We start from the raw sequence: 15,767 nt of genomic DNA on the forward strand, positions 1-15,767 counted from the left end.
ATTATTATGCATAAGATAAATATTACAGGTAAAGTTATACAAAAGGTCATTATTTTTGAAATCGGTTATATATAACGTGGGTGGCATAGTGGTAAAGAACCTACCTTCCAATGCAGGGGACACAAGACACACAGGTTTCACCCCTGGGTCAACAGGATCTCCTAGCGAAGAGAATGGCAACCCACTGCAGTACTCTCGCCTGAAGAATCCCACGGACAGAAGAGCTTGGCAGGCTACAGTCTATGGGCTCGCAAAGAGTCAGACACAACTGAGCGACTGAGAACACAGATATATAACACAGAAAGCATATTATATATTTATATTTACATTTTATATATTAAGCAATTTAAAATAATAAAATGCACAGATGCATATCAAAAATATAAAATAATAATTATGCAATTTCTGTTACTTTCCGACATCCTTAAAAGTAAGCATGGAACATCAATGTTAAAATGTAAAAAGTTTCAATAGTAAAATACTAGATGTTTATACTAACACTATATTACTTAAGTGAGTGTAGTTACATTACGGGAGGTGAAAGTCGCTCCGTTGTGTCTGACTCTTTGCGATGCCTATAGCCCACGGGATTCTCCAGGCCAGAATACTGGAGTGGGTATTCATGCCCTTCTCCAGGGGATCTTCCCAACCCAGGGATTGAACCCAGGTGTCTCGCATTGCAGCCGGACTCCTTATCAATGGATCCACCAGGGAAGCCCGTTGCATTATATGTATGCTACATTATAGCATGATATAACAATGTCATACAAGCAATCCATACTCATACGGAATAAAATCAGTAATTAATAAATATACACTTGTCATAGTTCATAAAGATATCTCATGTGCGACGCATGACTATGACAGCAGTGTGCCCCACACAGCCGGCCTGAGTCCCGAGTCTGGTGTCTTCACCCTGGGGCCCCAAGGTGAGGCCTCTGCCTGGACCTGAAAACAGGTGGCAGGGTTGGGGGCGGGGCGGGGCGGGGTGGGGGAAGGGCGCGGCGGGCTCGCGCACGCGCACCGCGAAGCCCGGGCAGGCCGGCCCCACCCACCGCCGCCCCGGAAGTCCCGCCTCTTGGGGGGCGGGGCCACGGCCAGGAGGAGAAACCCGGACCCGCCGCGCGGCCTGCTTCCGCGGGCCCGAGCGGCGGAAGCGGAAATGCGTCACAGGGGCGGGCGGCGGCGGCGGCAGAGGCGGCGGCAGCGGGTCGCGTCGGGGGCGCCTCCGGCGGACGGTGGCGGCGCCGGGCGGGGAGGCCGGGCCTGCCGGCGTCGTCGGGGGCCCGCGGGAGCGCTGGGGCCAGGGCGGCGGCGGCCTGGTACGTGGACGGGGCCCCGCCCGCCGGGCGCGGGGGACCCCGGGGCGTCGGGGGGCCGGGGAGGGCGGCCTCGCGGGGCGGGCGGCCGGGGCGCGGGTCTCCTGGGCCTGCGGGCTTCGGGGGTCGAGAGCCTTCGAGGGGCCTGGGGGCGGGGGGGTCTGGGGGTGACGGAGAACCGGCGGCCGGGGGCTGCGGGGGTCTCTCGGGGCGGCCGGGGCGGGGGTCTCTTGGGCCTGCGGACTTGGGAGCGGGGGGCCTGGGGACTTGGGGGCGCGGCTTTGGGGGTCGAAAGCCTTTGAGGGCCTGAGGGTTGACGGAGTGCCGCGGGCTGGGGTCTGCAGCGGTCTCTCGGGGCGACCGAGGCACGGGGTCTCGTGGGACTGCTGACTTGGGGGCAGGGGCTTCGGGGGTCGAGAGCCTTTGAGGGGCTTGGGGATGACCGGGGGCTGGGGGATGCGGGGGTCTCCCGGGACGGCCGGGGCATGGGTGTCCTGGACCTGCAGACTTGGGAGCAGGGGTCTGGGGGACTTGGGGGTGTGGGCTTTGGGGGTCGAAAGCCTTTGAGGGGCTTGGGGTGACGGACAGCCGGGGGCTGCGGGGGTCTCCCCGGGGTGCGGAGAGTGGGGGGCGTCTTCTGGGAGAGGATTTGGGAGAGGGGACAACGGCGATTGAGCAGAGGAGGGGAGGTCTCCAGGGAGCTGCGGGGTTGGGGCGGGGGGTGGACAGGGTCCCTGCAGGCGAATCGGGGTCCACCAGGGTAAGAGGTAAGCAGGCTGTACCGGGACGGGGAGTGAAGTTAGGGGTTACTGGAGGTTGGAGGGGGTAACCGGGGGCCACAGAGGCGGCTGGGGAGAGAGAAGGCGGGAGTTGGGCCAGTGGGGTGAGCATTTGGAGGGGTGGAGGCGATGGGGATCGTGAGGGGCTGCCAGGGGTGTGTTGACAGGGGTGCAGCGAAGGGGCTGGGGGTCATCCCCAGGGTGCAGGGGCAGCTGGGCGACCAGGGAATATGGGAATCCCCAGGGTTCCTAGTAGGCAGTGGGCTTCCGGAGTCTCTGACTCAAGTTCTCTCTGAGGTCTGGAGGTTTTCTGCGGGTGGAGGGGGGCTGTCGCCACTCTCAGCCCAGGCTGAGCCCCCTCCCTGGTGCCCCAGACCTGGGCCAGGTGGCTCTTCCCTCCAGCTGGGACCCCTCCACCCCCGTCCCTGCAGCTTCTCCTGGGTCTGGGTGTGTGTGTGTGCTGAGCTGTTCAGTCGTGGCTCTCTGTGACCCCGTGGACTATAGCCCACCAGGCTCCTCTGTCCGTGGCTTTCTCCAGGCAAGAATACTGGAGTGGGTTGCCATGCTCTCCTCCAGGGGATCTTCCCGCCCCAGGGATTGAACCCAGGCCTGGTCAGAAGCTCTCAGAGCCATCTGGTGCGCGGGCACACAGCCCAAGGCCCCCTCCATTACTGTTTGCTGTCCGTGGGTCAGGTCTGGCCCTGCTTTGCGGAAGTAGGCACCTGTCTGACCGGTAGGGAGAAGCTGGTTGAGGGGGAGGAGAGCACAGTCAGCTCCCCGTCCGCGGCTTCCCAGAGGCCCCGCGGCTTTGATGGTTTTATCTGGACACAGAGAAAGTGCTTCTGCCTGCGGTAGAGATACTGAAGTCAACGGTCTTCAACCATTCTCTCAGCCTGAAAGTTCCTTCCTGTTTCCGCGGGCTTCCTCCTGCACAGACCTTCCCAGGTGCTTGTGTGGGTCGTCCCTTCCCCAGTGAGACGTCTGCAGCCTCCATGGAGGTGGCCTGTCCCCCACATCCCGAGGGCAGGGACCCTGCCCATCTGGGCTCCTGCCAGCCCAGCCCTGGTGGAGATGCCTCTGAGTATTGGGGGCAGCTCAGTGCCCATGGAGGCTTGGGGCAAGCAAGTGTTCCTAAAAGTTTTGAAAACCCAAATTTTTTTCCCCTGCATTTGTGTAATCTGATTAAAAGGGCCCACATGTCAGGGGCTGGGGTTTCCCTGGTGGTTCAGACAGTAAAGCATCTGCCTGCAATGCAGGACACCCAGGTTCGATCCCTGGGTGGGAAAGACCCCCCCCTCCTGGAGAAGGGAAGGGCAACCCACTCCAGTATTCTTGCCTGGAGAATTTCAGGAGCAGGGGAGCCTGGTCGGCTACCGTCCGCGGGGTCACAGAGAGTCTGACATGACTGAGCGACTAACCCTGAGGGGCCGAGGGGCCTTCCCTGACGTAGCGACTAGTGTGTCGGGCACGCGGAGGGCAGACGGGCCTCCGTGCCCCGGGCCGCGTGCTGGCCAGCCTGGGGGCGGGGCAGCGGGCCGGCCGTGAACGCGCGGCGTGCGCGTCTTGTGTTTCAGGCCCAAGGTCCCGGCTATGGCTGCGGCCACCATCGTGCACGACACGTCTGAGGCGGTGGAGCTGTGCCCGCTGCACGGCCTGTACCTGAAGCCCATCACGAAGATGACCATCAGCGTGGCGCTGCCGCAGCTGAAGCAGCCAGGCAAGTCCATCTCCAACTGGGAGGTGATGGAGCGGCTCAAGGGCATGGTGCAGCACCACCAGTTCTCCACGCTGCGCATCTCCAAGAGCACCATGGACTTCATCCGCTTCGAGGGCGAGGTGGAGAACAAGAGCCTCGTCAAGTCCTTCCTGGCCTGCCTGGACGGCAAGACCATCAAGCTGAGCGGCTTCTCCGACATCCTCAAGGTGCGCGCCGCAGAGTTCAAGGTCGACTTCCCCACGCGCCACGACTGGGACTCCTTCTTCCGCGACGCCAAGGACATGAACGAGACGCTGCCGGGCGAGCGGCCGGACACCATCCACCTGGAGGGGCTGCCCTGCAAGTGGTTCTCGCTGAAGGAGTCGGGCTCGGAGAAGCCGAGCGAGGAGGTGCTGGTGCGCGTGTTCGAGCGCTTCGGCGAGATCCGCAACGTGGACATCCCCATGCTGGACCCCTACCGCGAGGAGATGACGGGCCGCAACTTCCACACCTTCAGCTTTGGTGGCCACCTCAACTTCGAGGCCTACGTGCAGTACCGCGAGTACGCCGGCTTCATCCAGGCCATGAGCGCGCTGCGCGGCATGAAGCTCATGTTCAAGGGCGAGGACGGCAAGGCCGTGGCCTGCAACATCAAGGTGCGGGGGGTGGGGGGGAGGCGGGGCGGCGGGCTGCGCCCCGAAGGACCTCCGACATGGGGAGGGCTGCCTGGGCCCCCCACGCGGTGAGCGCACTCTGTGTCTCAGGAAACGTGGGGAGAAGTGGAACACGCTCGCAGCCGCCCTTGAAATGAGGGCGCTGTCCATCATCGCCGCGGACTCTGGCTCGTGTTGGCTCCCCACGTCAGGCTGGCGGAGGAGCCGGGGCCCTCGGGGCGTGAGCTGTGCCCGGGCGCTGGGTGGTGAAGGCAGCTGGCTGCGGAGGGTGGGGGGCGCCCACCGCAGGAGGGGGAAGGAGTCAAGCTCTCGCATGCAGGGCTGGCCTCCGGAGGCCCTGGTGTTTCCGGCAGAAGGGGCCGTCCTGGAAGGGGTGGGGTCCCTGAGCGCTGACTTCGAGCCCTGCCCCGCAGTCCCGAGGTCCCCCCGGTCAAGGGCGTTGGGGGGGCCCCGCTCTCTGCGGTGAGTCTGAGGCAGGCCGTCCAGTGAGCACGGGCTTGTCTGCGTGCTCAGGACGGTGCGTGCGCCTCCTAACCCTGCCCTGTCCTGCCTCCAAAGGTCTCTTTCGATTCCACCAAACACCTGAGCGATGCCTCCATCAAGAAGCGGCAGCTCGAGAGACAGAAGCTTCAGGAGCTGGAGCAGCAGCGGGAGGAGCAGAAACGGCGGGAGAAGGAGGCAGAGGAGCGCCAGAGAGCTGAGGAGAGGTGCGTGCTGCGGGGCCGGGCTCTGCGGGCCTGGGTGCATGCGTCGGTCCCCTTGGAGACGCAGCGGGACTGCGGGGCTGCGGCCTACCCCCAGGGCACCGCCGGCTTCCCACCTGGCCTTCTCGCTGAGCTGGCCTTCTCGCTGAGCCTCCCTTCTCGCTGAGCCTCCCGGGGCGCCGTGCACCACCCTGCTGACGCGGGCACGGAAGTTTTGTCCAGCTTACAGGTGTTTTGCGTTCAGGCTGAAGCTGCCTTTAAGTGAAGTAGGGAAGTGAGGGTATTGTTGGCCTTTCCCAGCAAGAGCCGTTCAGGAGCCCTGTGAAGTGACTGAGAGTCAGGCGTCTTGGCTCAGGACCTCTGTTTCTTGCTTTGACGTTCTGGCGCTAGAGGAAAAGAGCCCGCCTGCCTGCCAGTTCAGTAAGAGAGAGTGCGGCTTCAGTCCCGGGTTGGGGAGATCGCCTGGAGAAGGGAAAGGCGCCCACTGTGGTGTGCTGGCCTGGAGAATCCCGTGGACCGGGGAGCCTGGCGGGCCGCTTCCGTGGTGCCGCAGAGTGGGGCGCGACTGAAGGGACTGCGCGTGGCATGCTGTGAGCCCTGCAGGCAAGCTGGCCAGTGTGCCGAGCTGGCTTCTGGGAAGGAGCGGCAGTTCCTGGTGCTCCACCGTGACCCTGTGCTCGGGCGCTTGTCCCGCACTTGTCCGTGTGCGCGGCGGGCAGGGTTTCTTGTGTGTTTTTCAGAGTGCTGAGTCTCAGGCGTGTGTGCTCCGGCGTTCTCTCCTCACCAGCCTGTGTGTGGGTCTGGGCTGACCTGGCTTGTGCGCCGCTCCGGCCTTGGGGCTCCTGTATGGTTCCCGTTTGGTTCCGATGCTCACTAACACAGATTGGGGCCTTTCTCGGGGGTCAGCGCTTCCCCTATCTGCTCCGGAACCCAGTGCCAGAGTGGCAGGTGCTGGAGATGGTGCTGGCCTGTGCGCAGGCAGCTGGCGGGGGTGTGGACACGGGTAGGGGGTCGGGAGCCCCGGAGTGAGGCTGTGGCTGCAGAGAGGACAGGTGCCCAGAGAGGGCGGGGTGTCCTGGCTGCATGGCAGGCCTCAGGTGGCGGCCACAAGGGGGGAGCAGTTTGGATCTCACACTGGACGAGGCTGCGGGGTCGACGTGCCCACCACAGGCTGAACCAGGGAGCGCTGGTGGCATGCGGACCACGGGTCCTGGTCCCAGGCAGGCCCCGTCCTCTCTCTTCCGCGATCGACCTTGTGCGTAGTCCCCGAGCTGGGCGTCACAGGGGTTACCCCATGGCCTTTCCAGGGTCTCGGGGCAGGCGCTTTTCTCCACCTGCACATTAATGCGGGGAAAGCCGCCCTGAGGGTGGCCTTTGAGCTCAGGCGGCAAGGGGTGTCGTGTCGTGGTGGGGACACTCAAAGTCGGCGGGGTGGTACCTCTGACGGGGCTGAGGCGGCTGGCAGGGCTGGCCTGGCATGAAACATGGGCCCGGGGGTGCCCGGGAGGCCCTCGGGTGTGCAGGGCTGTGTCCAAGCCCAGTTGGCCTCACTGTTAGCCTGCAGGCCGGCCCGGGAGCCTGGGCGTCTGTCCTTTGTCAGGGGCGAGCGAGTTGGTCCTTTCCTGCTAATGAGGTACAGCGTGGCCTGCAGCAGTCCTGTTCCTGGCTATGGGCCCTTAGCTGGACAGGTGAGGGCTCTGGGCACTCAGGGCCGCTGACCAGCAGTCTGAGCGGCAGCCCCTCACCGACCCCTGTTGCGGGAGACCGTCTGGTGTGTGGCCTCCCGGACGCCAGCATTCTCGCGAGCTGCCTCGCCTCCTTGCGTGGCCCAGCCTCCCCCCACGGCTGGAGCTTGGGTCCTCCGGCCTCCTCGTCTAGCGCTGCTTCTCTGCGGGCCTGGCGCCCTGGGAGTGGTGCCGGCTCCTCTGCAGAGTGTCCTTCCTGGCCTTGGCGTCCCCGTGCCACGTGCTGTCCAGGGCGGCCTTGCCTCTCTGCTGTGCCCGCCCTGCCCCTGGCCTGAAGGTTAAGTCTGAGGGTGCGAGTGCTCCATGAGGACACGCTCATTGGTCTTCCCGCCCCTGGAGGCCCGGATCCCTCCCAGTTGTGCTGGGGTCCTGGCTTCTGGGTGAGGAAAGGGTGCTGTGGGGTCTGAGCTGGCCGGCGCTCTGCGGGTGCTTTCGGAACTGCCACTGTCCCCAGGTGACCTCACGGGCTTTCCCCGGGGGTGTGTGCTGTGGGGCCCCTGTGCTGAGGGCCGCCTCCCTCCCCAGAGCAAGCCGGATTGGCTTTGTGTCACTGAACATGTGCCTTTTCTGCAAGTCCCCATGAAAGGCCATGCAGTGTGTTCTCTTGGGGGCTTCCAGTAGCTGGGTGTTTCTAGAACCTTCCTGCCACCGGGTGCATTCCTGCTCCCCTCCAGCTCTGGGGCTGGGGGCTCGGGATGGGAAAGCCCAGGGCAGGGGTCTCTCGTGCAGTGGGAGCCGGGCCTGTCCAGCGCTCCGGCGGTGCCCGTGTGGTGCCCGTGGTGGAGGGCCTCCTCCCTGTGCCGCTGCGGCCCGTCCTGGTTCGTCTGCTGCGGTCCCTGCAGGAGCAGCTGCATCTGGTGAAAACTCCGCTTCCCACGCGTCCGCCTTGTTTGTTCCGGTGTCTGGGCTGGGGTCGAGTTTAGCCAGACTCTCCCTGGAAACATGGGGGAAGCCTCGCCCTGTGCGCCCCTCGCTCCTGGGGCCCTCGGCCGCGGCTGAGATGTCTGTGCGGACAGAGCGCTAAGGAGCCAAGTGCCGCGATCGCCGGCCCGGGCCCTGCGGCCCTCACGGAGCCGCCGTGTCCCGCCCGCCCGCGCAGGAAGCAGAGGGAGCTGGAGGAGCAGGAGCGCGAGCGGAGGCGCGAGGAGAAGCTGCGGAGGCGCGAGCAGAAGCAGCGGGACCGCGAGCTGCGGCGCAGCCAGAAGAAGCTGGAGAAGATGCAGGCGGAGGAGCAGCGCAAGCTGCAGGAGAGGATCCGGCTGGAGGAGCGCAAGCTGCTGCTGGCGCAGCGCAACCTGCAGTCCATCAGGCTGGTGGCCGAGCTGCTGAGCCGCGCCAAGGTACCGCCCCCCAGGGGGACGCCCTGCCCTCGGAGGCCCCGCCCACACCGGGCTGCCCGCCTATAGGGGTGCCCCGCCCTCGGGAAGCCCCGCCCACAGGGGCTGCCAATCTATAGGGACGCCCCGCCCTCGGAAGCTCCGCCCTCGGGAGGCTCCGCCCACGGGTGACGCCCCCACAGGGACTGCCAGTCTCTAGGGATGCCCCACTTACATGGGCGCCCCACCCTTGGCGGGGTGGCCCATGCTCAGGAATGCCTGGTACAGAGGGCGGGTCAGCCCTTGGGATGCCCTACCCTCGGGGAGGCCCTGCCAGCCTATAGAGATGCCCTACGCTGGGCCATTCCCCGCCCACAGGGCCTGCCCGCCTATAGGGATGCCCCATCCGCAGGGATGACCCGCCAGCGGTTATGCTCCGCCTCTGGGAAGCTCCACCCATAGGGCCTGCCAGCCTATAGGGATGCCCTACCCTGGGGGATGTCCCGCCCACATGGCCTGCCCGCCTATAGGGATGCCTGGATGTCTAGGCAGGATTGGCCCTTGGGACGCCGGGCCCGGAGGGAGGGAGGCCCGGCCTTCACGGACACGCTGCTCCTCGCTGGCGCCTGGTTCTAGCCTGGGGATGGTGTTCGTCGTGGGGAACCGCGGTTGCAGCTCTCCATGTTGCCCCAGGCCTGGGCTGTACCCCAAAGAAATGGCAGCGCCGTGGGCCCGTGTCCAGGCTTCCAAGGCCCGGCGCGCCACAGCCTCGCCAGCGACGGGAGGGCCACTGCCTGGCTCCACGACTCTTCGTGGTCCCGCTGCGCCCATGGCGCCAGTGTCCTTCAGGCCAGGCGTCCCCGACCGCCCGGGAGGACGGGGCGGGCCCCAGACGAGGCACAGTCCGCGTGGCAGCCCTTGGAGCCGGGCTGTGCTCCCGCCCCCACTGTCGTGAAGCTAGCTAGCGGCCCTGTGCGGGTGGCGCGCGTGGAGCGCAGGCAGGCGCGGGGCGACCCTCACCTGCCGTCTGGTTACAGTTGTGACCAGTCTGCGGGAAGGAGAGCAGCATGCATGCCGAGAGCTGTGGCCGCGTGTTCTTATTGTGTGGTGAACGTTGAAGACCCCGAGCAGGCCAGGTCTCCACGCCTCCCACACCCACGCGGGATGTCAACTGTCCGCACCGTAATCTGGGGCCTGTGTGGCAGGGAGCGTGCACCGGAGGGCCCGGGCCGCCCTCGAGGCGCACCCCACCCAGAGCTGTGCCGAGGAGGTTTGCCGGGCTTGCTCCTGGCTGATGATCATGGCCACAGAGCGTGCCACCCGGAGAGGCCTGGTCCACCCGAGAGGGGCCCCTTTCAGGAGGGCTGTGCCGGGAAGCTTTGCCGGGCTTGCTCCTGGCTGACGATCGTGGTCTGCGAGCGTGCCATTTGGAGAGGCCTGGGCTGCCTTGAGAGGCGCCCTTCCCTGCCTCCCTACGCCACAAGGTTGTGCCCAGGAGCTTTGCCAGGCGGCATCCTGGCTGATCTTGGCCTCCGAGTGTGCCACCCGGAGGGCCCCGGCCCCCGCTAGGCGCCCCTCCCCAGTGTTGTGCCCAGGAGCTTGGCCGGACTTACCCTTGGCTGCCGGTCGCAGGGCTCCCGGTGTGGTTGGACCCAGCGGGCTGCGCTCCAGCAGGGCCGTCCTTGGAGCGCTGGCCTGTGCGGAGAGCCCGGCTCAGGCCCCGCCGTCCCCCTCTGTCCCGCAGGCCGCCAAGCTGCACGAGCAGGAGCACAAGGAGGAGAGCCTGCGGCTGCAGCAGCTGGAGGAACGGCGGCGGCTGCAGGAGGCCGAGCTGCGGCGCGTGGAGGAGGAGAAGGAGCGCGCGCTGGGCCTGCAGCGTCGGGAGCGCGAGCTGCGCGCGCGCCTGCTCAGCCTGCTGCTCAGCAAGAAGGCGGACGAGCCACGCGCCACTGCTGCCGAGCCGGGCACCGCCTCCCCCGCAGACCTGCTGCGGCCGGTGCTGGACATCCTGCACACCGTGTCGGCCTCGGCCGGCGCCGCGCCCCGGGACCGGGAGCCCGCGGTGCGGCCGGCCGCCCCCCAGAACCTGAACGGGAGCGTCGCCGCCGCCGCTGCCCCCGTTGCTGCTGCCGCCCAGGAGGCGGCGGCCCCGGGCAAGGAGGGGCAGGACCCTCGAGGCCCGGAAGACAGCCACTCGGAGAAGAGGTGCCCCGCCGTGCTGGCCTGCATCCCGGACAACACCCAGCAGCCCAAGGCCGCGCCCGCTGCCTGCGAGCCGAGTGCGCCCCGGAAGGACGCGCGCTCCGAGCAAGACAAGTGCAACCGGGAGCCCAGCGGGGGCGGCGGCCGGGCCGGCGGCGGGGCGGGCCGGGACGACGGCGGCGACGCTGAGCACAGGCCCAAGCGGGAGCGCAGCGCGCCCCGGCGGCGGGCAGGCAGCCGGGAGGACGGCAGGCCGCGCAGGGAGCGGCGGGCGCACCGCAAGCGCTCGCGCCAAGGCCGCAGTGCCAGCCCCGAGGAGCGCGGCCGCCCCCGCAAGTCTCGCAGCCGCAGTCGAGAGCGGCGCAGCCGGCGGGAGAAGAGCCAGAGCCGCGGCCGCGAGCGGGACCGCAGGGCGAGCTCCAGCCGGAAGCGCAGCCGCCATCGGCGGGGCGACGACAGGCCGCGCTCGGGCTCCGCCGGCCGCCACCGCAGCGCCTGGAATAGGTAATGCAGGCCGCGCGCCCCGGGGCCGCCTTCCCGGAGACCGGCCGTGCCACGCGCCCCCGGGGGAGCGTCCCGGCGAGGAGCGCAGGGCCCCAGGCTTTTCGTCCAGAGCATCCTCCAGGCGGCGGCCCTAGTGCGTGGGGCTCGTGATCACGAGCTTCGGTTTCCCATCGAACTGTTGATCCAGTCGCTTTAATGTCGCCGGTCCTCCCTGGATCAGGAGAAGCTCAGGGGGTTGCGAGCCATGAGCATCGGAGACCCCGCCGGGCGCAGCCAGACCAGCGGCGCGGCATCGGGCCACTCGCAAGGAGACGCCGTGTCCTGACCTCACGGGAGCAGAGCCAGGCCGCAGTGACGGGGACGTACCGGCTTCCAGTCGGGCAGCCGCGGCCCCGCCGGGCATTAAGAACAGGGAGCCTCTCGCTGGAGGTCTTTGGTTTGCTTTTTGTTTTTCCTGTTTTTCGTTTCGTTTTTCCCCCTTTTCTGTAGGGTTAACCTCTCGGGAATGAAGTTTGGGTGGGAGGCCAAAGGCAGGTGGCTGTTAACGCGATTAAGTCACCGGAAGGAAGCTGCGTGCTGTGGAACACGAAATGCTCCTCGGGCGTGGGCTGGTGCAGACGGGATACAGAAGGGGCCCAAACTTTCACTTCCTACGAATTCAAGTCATCCAGCGTACAAAAGAAAAAGCGTCAAGTGGTACACAGGGGTCCTAAACATTCACTTTTTACAAACTCAAGTCATTCAGCATAAAACAAAAAAGCAGGTTGGTTTAAAATTAGCTTTGGTTTCTAGTCACGGTTAGCCTGTGTGGTTTTTTTAAGAAGCCGTTTTGCTAAATTATTTTTACTTGGAACGTTTCAGATTTAAGGCTGCAAACTTGTTAAATTTTATAATTGTCAGCTTCTCCAAGGGAAGCTCGGAAATACTTAAAAATAGCTGTAACGTCCACCTTAGGAGAGATGGTGTTTATTCCAGTTTGCATTTTTATGGTAAAATAAAATCTTTTTTTCCAATGAACTCATGTTTCCCATACTCACGTGGGGGGGGGTTTTGTTTTCAAGTTCTTTAGGCTATGTCACAAGCTGAGCATAATCTAGTGTCTTTGAAATCACTTGGTCATTTGTAAATGTTTATTTCACATGCTGTTACTATCCTAACGTAACTCCCTAGAGGAGAACATGGGTCCTCCGAGGCATTTCACTCGTTTGCAAGTGAAAGTGTTAGGTGCTCAGTCGTGCCCAGTTCTTTGCCACCCTGTGGACTGTAGCCCGCCAGGCTTCTCTGTCCGGGGGATTCTCCCGGCAAGAATCCTGGAGTGGGTTGCCGTTTCCTCCTTCAGGGGATCTTTCTGAGGCAGGGACTGAACCCTGGTCTCCTGCATCGGCTGGTTCTTTAGTTCACAAAAGCAATTTTTTTTAAGTTACAGTGCTATTTTAAAAAGTGATGGAAAGAAAGTGGGTCTTTTCTAACCTTGAGGTAGTGGGTAGGTGTTGCTGCCCCTGCAGAGACCCTGGTTCTGAGAGAGGGGCGTCTGTGTGAGTCACTAATTCACGTCCATCTCTCTGCCACCCACGGACTGCAGCATGCTCACTGTCTCCCAGGGTTTGCTCAAACTCATGTCCATTGGTCCGTGACAGCATCCAACCGTCTCATCCTGTGTCCTCCCCTCTCCTCCTGCCTTCAGTCTTTCCCAGCATCAGTGTTGTTTCCAATGCGTTGGCTCTTTGAATCAGGTTGCCCAAGTATTGGAGCTTCATCTTCAGCATCAGTCCTTCCAGTGAATATTCAGGACGGATTTCCTTTAGGAAGGGCTGGTTGGATCTCCTCGGAGTCCAGGGGACTCTCAAGAGTCTTCTCCAGCACCACAGTCTGAAAGCACCCATTCTTTGGCGCTCAGCTTTCTTTATGGTCCAGCTGTCACACTCGTGTATGACTGCTGGAGAAACCATAGCTTTGTGTGGGCAGTTTATCGGCAAAGTGATGTCTCTGCTTTTTAAGATGCTGTCTAGGTTTGTCAGAGCTTTTCTTCCAAGGAGCAAGCGTCTTTTAATTTGTGGCTGCAGTCACCGTCCAGAGTGATTTGGGAGCCTAAAAAATAAAATCAGCTACGGCTTCCGCTGTTTCCCCATCTATTTGCCGTGAACTGATGGGACCAGATGCCATGACCTTAGTTTTCTCAGTGTTGAGCTTCATGCCAGTTTCTTTACTCCCGTCTTTCACTCTCATCAAGAGACTCTTTAGTTCCTCTACACTTTCTGCTCCTAGAGTGGTGTCATCTGGGTATCTGAGGTTATTGATGTTTCTCCTGGCAATCTTGATTCCAGCCTGTGCTTCCTCCAGCCCAGCGTTTCTCACGATGTACTCTGCATAGAAGTTAAATAAGCAGGGTAACAATATCCAGCCTTGGCGTACTCCTTTCCTGATTTGGAACCAGTCTGTTGTTCCATGTCCAGTTTTTTTTTTTTTAGTTTTTTATTTTTTAAATTTTAAAATCTTTAATTCTTACATGCATTCCCAAACATGAAACCCCCTCCCACCTCCCTCCCCATAACATCTTTCTGGGTCATCCCCATGCACCAGCCCCAAGCATGCTGCATCCTGCGTCAGACATAGACTGGCGATTCAATTCACATGATAGTATACATGTTAGAATGTCATTCTCCCAAATCATCCCACCCTCTCCCTCTCCCTCTGAGTCCATCCATGTCCAGTTCTAACTGTTGCTTCCTGAACCTGCATATAGATTTCTCAAGAGGCAGGTCAGGTGGTCTGGTATTCCCATCTCTTGGAGAGTTTCGCACTGTTCGTTAACGATCCACACAGTCCAAGGCTTTAGCGTAGTCAGTGAAATCGAGGTAGATGTTTCTCTGGCATCCCCTTGCTTTTTCTGTAATCCAGCGAGTTTTGGCAATTTGATCTCTGGTTCCTCTGCCCTTTCTAAACCCAGCTTGAGCATCTGGAAGTTCTCAGTTCAGTTACTGCCGAAGCCTGGTTTGAAGGATTTTCAGCATAATTCTTGCTAGCGCGTCTGATGAGTAAAATTGTATGGTAATTTGAGCATTCTTTGGGATTGGAATGGAAACTGGCCTTCTCCAGTCCTGTGGGCACTGCTGAGTTTTCCAAATTTGCTGGCATGTTGACTGCAGCACTTTCAGAGAATCATCTTTCAGGATTTGAAACAGCTCAACTGCAATGCCGTCACCTCCGCTAGCTTTGTCTGTATTGGTGCTTTCTGAGGCCCGCTTGCTTTCACACTCCTTGCTGTCCAGCTCTAGGTGAGTGACCACACCGTCGTGGTTATCCGGGTCATTAAGATCTTTTTTTTTGTACAGTTTTTCTGTGTCTTGCCCCTCTGCTTCATCTCCCATGCTTCTATTCAGTCCTTACCATTTCTGTGCTTTTTCATGCTCATCCTTGCATGAAATGTTCCCTCGATGGCCCCAGTTTTCGTGAGGAAATGCCTAGTCTTTCCCGTTCTGTTGTTTCCCTCTGTTTATTTGCATTGTTCACTTAACAGGGCTTTCTTTTCTCTCCTTGCTGTTCTCTGGAATTCTGCGTTCAGTTGGGCATATCTTTCCCTTTCCCGCTTGCCTGTCACTTCTTTCCTGAGCTATTTGTACAGCCTCCTCAGACAACCAGTGACTTCCCCGGTGACTCAGCGGTGAAGAGTTCTGCCTGCAATGCAGCAGCTCTGGGAGATTCTGCGTCCATCCCTGGGTCGGGAAGAGGCCCTGGAGAAGGGAACGGCACCCCACTCCAGTATTCTTGCCTGGAGAATCCCATGGACAGAGGAGCCTGGTGAGCTACAGCCTGTGAGGTCACAAAAGAGTCAGACACGACTGAGCGTGCGCGCAGAGAACCACATTGCCTTCCTGCAGTCGGACCTCTGTAGATGGGTCCGACGCCCACAGACTCCACCAGCCTTGACTGAGAACGGTGTTTACCAGCTAAGCTTCGTTGAATCCGGTGGCACAGACCCACAGATGCAGGAGACAGAACTCTGGGACTTTAACATTGGAGAAGTTTGGTGCTAACAGTGGGTCCTTGGAACCCCACCCAGGGTGATGGTGTCTGGGTGGGGGGCGTTTGGGAGGTGACAGGTTATGCAGATGGAGTCCCACGGCACGTCTTCATGAAAGACTCCCTAGGGACCTCCCTTGTCCCTCCACCACGGGGTCACACAGCGAGACGACACCCTCTGAGAACCAGCAGGAGCCCTCACCAGACGCTGAATATGCCCCCTCCAGGGTCTTGGACGTGCGGCCTCCGGGACCCTGAGGAGGGTTCTCTTGTTCCTAGGGCCCCCTCACCTGCTCTGAAACACCACAGGAGCCGCAGTTACCCAACACAAGGTGATGTCTAAGAACATCCAAGCACGTCCCCTCTGGCTTTAGGGCAGCAAGCTAAAGAGCTTTAGAGCTGGTGCAGTCTCCAGACTGAAAAAAATGAAAAATGTTACTCCCTTAAAAGAAAACACGAGGATAGCAATAGTACTCGTCACCGTCATCGCTGATGACAATACAAGGGGGGAAAGTGCTGGCAGGGATGCGGAGAAATTGGCTTCTTTGGCGCTGCTGGTGGGAAGGTAAGGTAGGGCAGCCGCTGTGGGAAACAGCTGAGCAGTTTCTTTTAAAAGTCAGACGTGGAGAAGGAAATGGCAACCCACTCCCGAATTGTTGCCTGGAGAATTCCATGGACGGACTACAGTCCATGGGGTCGCAGAGTCGGACACGACTAAGCGGCTAACGCTTAAACAGTCAGACATAGAAGTTCCATGGTACCTACTTGCCCCACTCTACACGGACACCTGAAATATGTGAGGAGTTGT

The 15,767-nt window shown here is 61.5% G+C and overlaps 2 protein-coding genes across 2 annotated transcripts; one reads left to right on the plus strand and one right to left on the minus strand.

Annotated features, from left to right (window-relative positions):
- Positions 1 to 841: 841 nt before the first annotated feature.
- On the minus strand, positions 842 to 2,292 carry LOC138930113 (uncharacterized). The gene is made up of 2 exons (XM_070289674.1): positions 2,130 to 2,292; positions 842 to 1,956 (listed from the first exon to the last, which is right to left on the minus strand). Exons 1-2 carry the CDS (start codon positions 2,290 to 2,292, stop codon positions 842 to 844), a joined length of 1,278 nt encoding a protein of 425 aa, XP_070145775.1.
- Positions 1,161 to 11,956, plus strand: LOC138431358 (A-kinase anchor protein 17A). Its single transcript, XM_069573443.2, has 5 exons — positions 1,161 to 1,322; positions 3,673 to 4,450; positions 5,027 to 5,175; positions 8,017 to 8,257; positions 9,978 to 11,956. The coding sequence occupies exons 2-5, from the start codon at positions 3,689 to 3,691 to the stop codon at positions 10,941 to 10,943; spliced, it is 2,118 nt and encodes a 705-aa protein (XP_069429544.1). The 5' UTR covers positions 1,161 to 1,322; positions 3,673 to 3,688; the 3' UTR covers positions 10,944 to 11,956.
- The last annotated feature ends 3,811 nt before the right edge of the window (positions 11,957 to 15,767 follow it).

This window comes from Ovis canadensis, chromosome X (genome assembly GCF_042477335.2).
Source record: "Ovis canadensis isolate MfBH-ARS-UI-01 breed Bighorn chromosome X, ARS-UI_OviCan_v2, whole genome shotgun sequence".
In the NCBI taxonomy this organism is placed as follows: domain Eukaryota; kingdom Metazoa; phylum Chordata; class Mammalia; order Artiodactyla; family Bovidae; genus Ovis; species Ovis canadensis.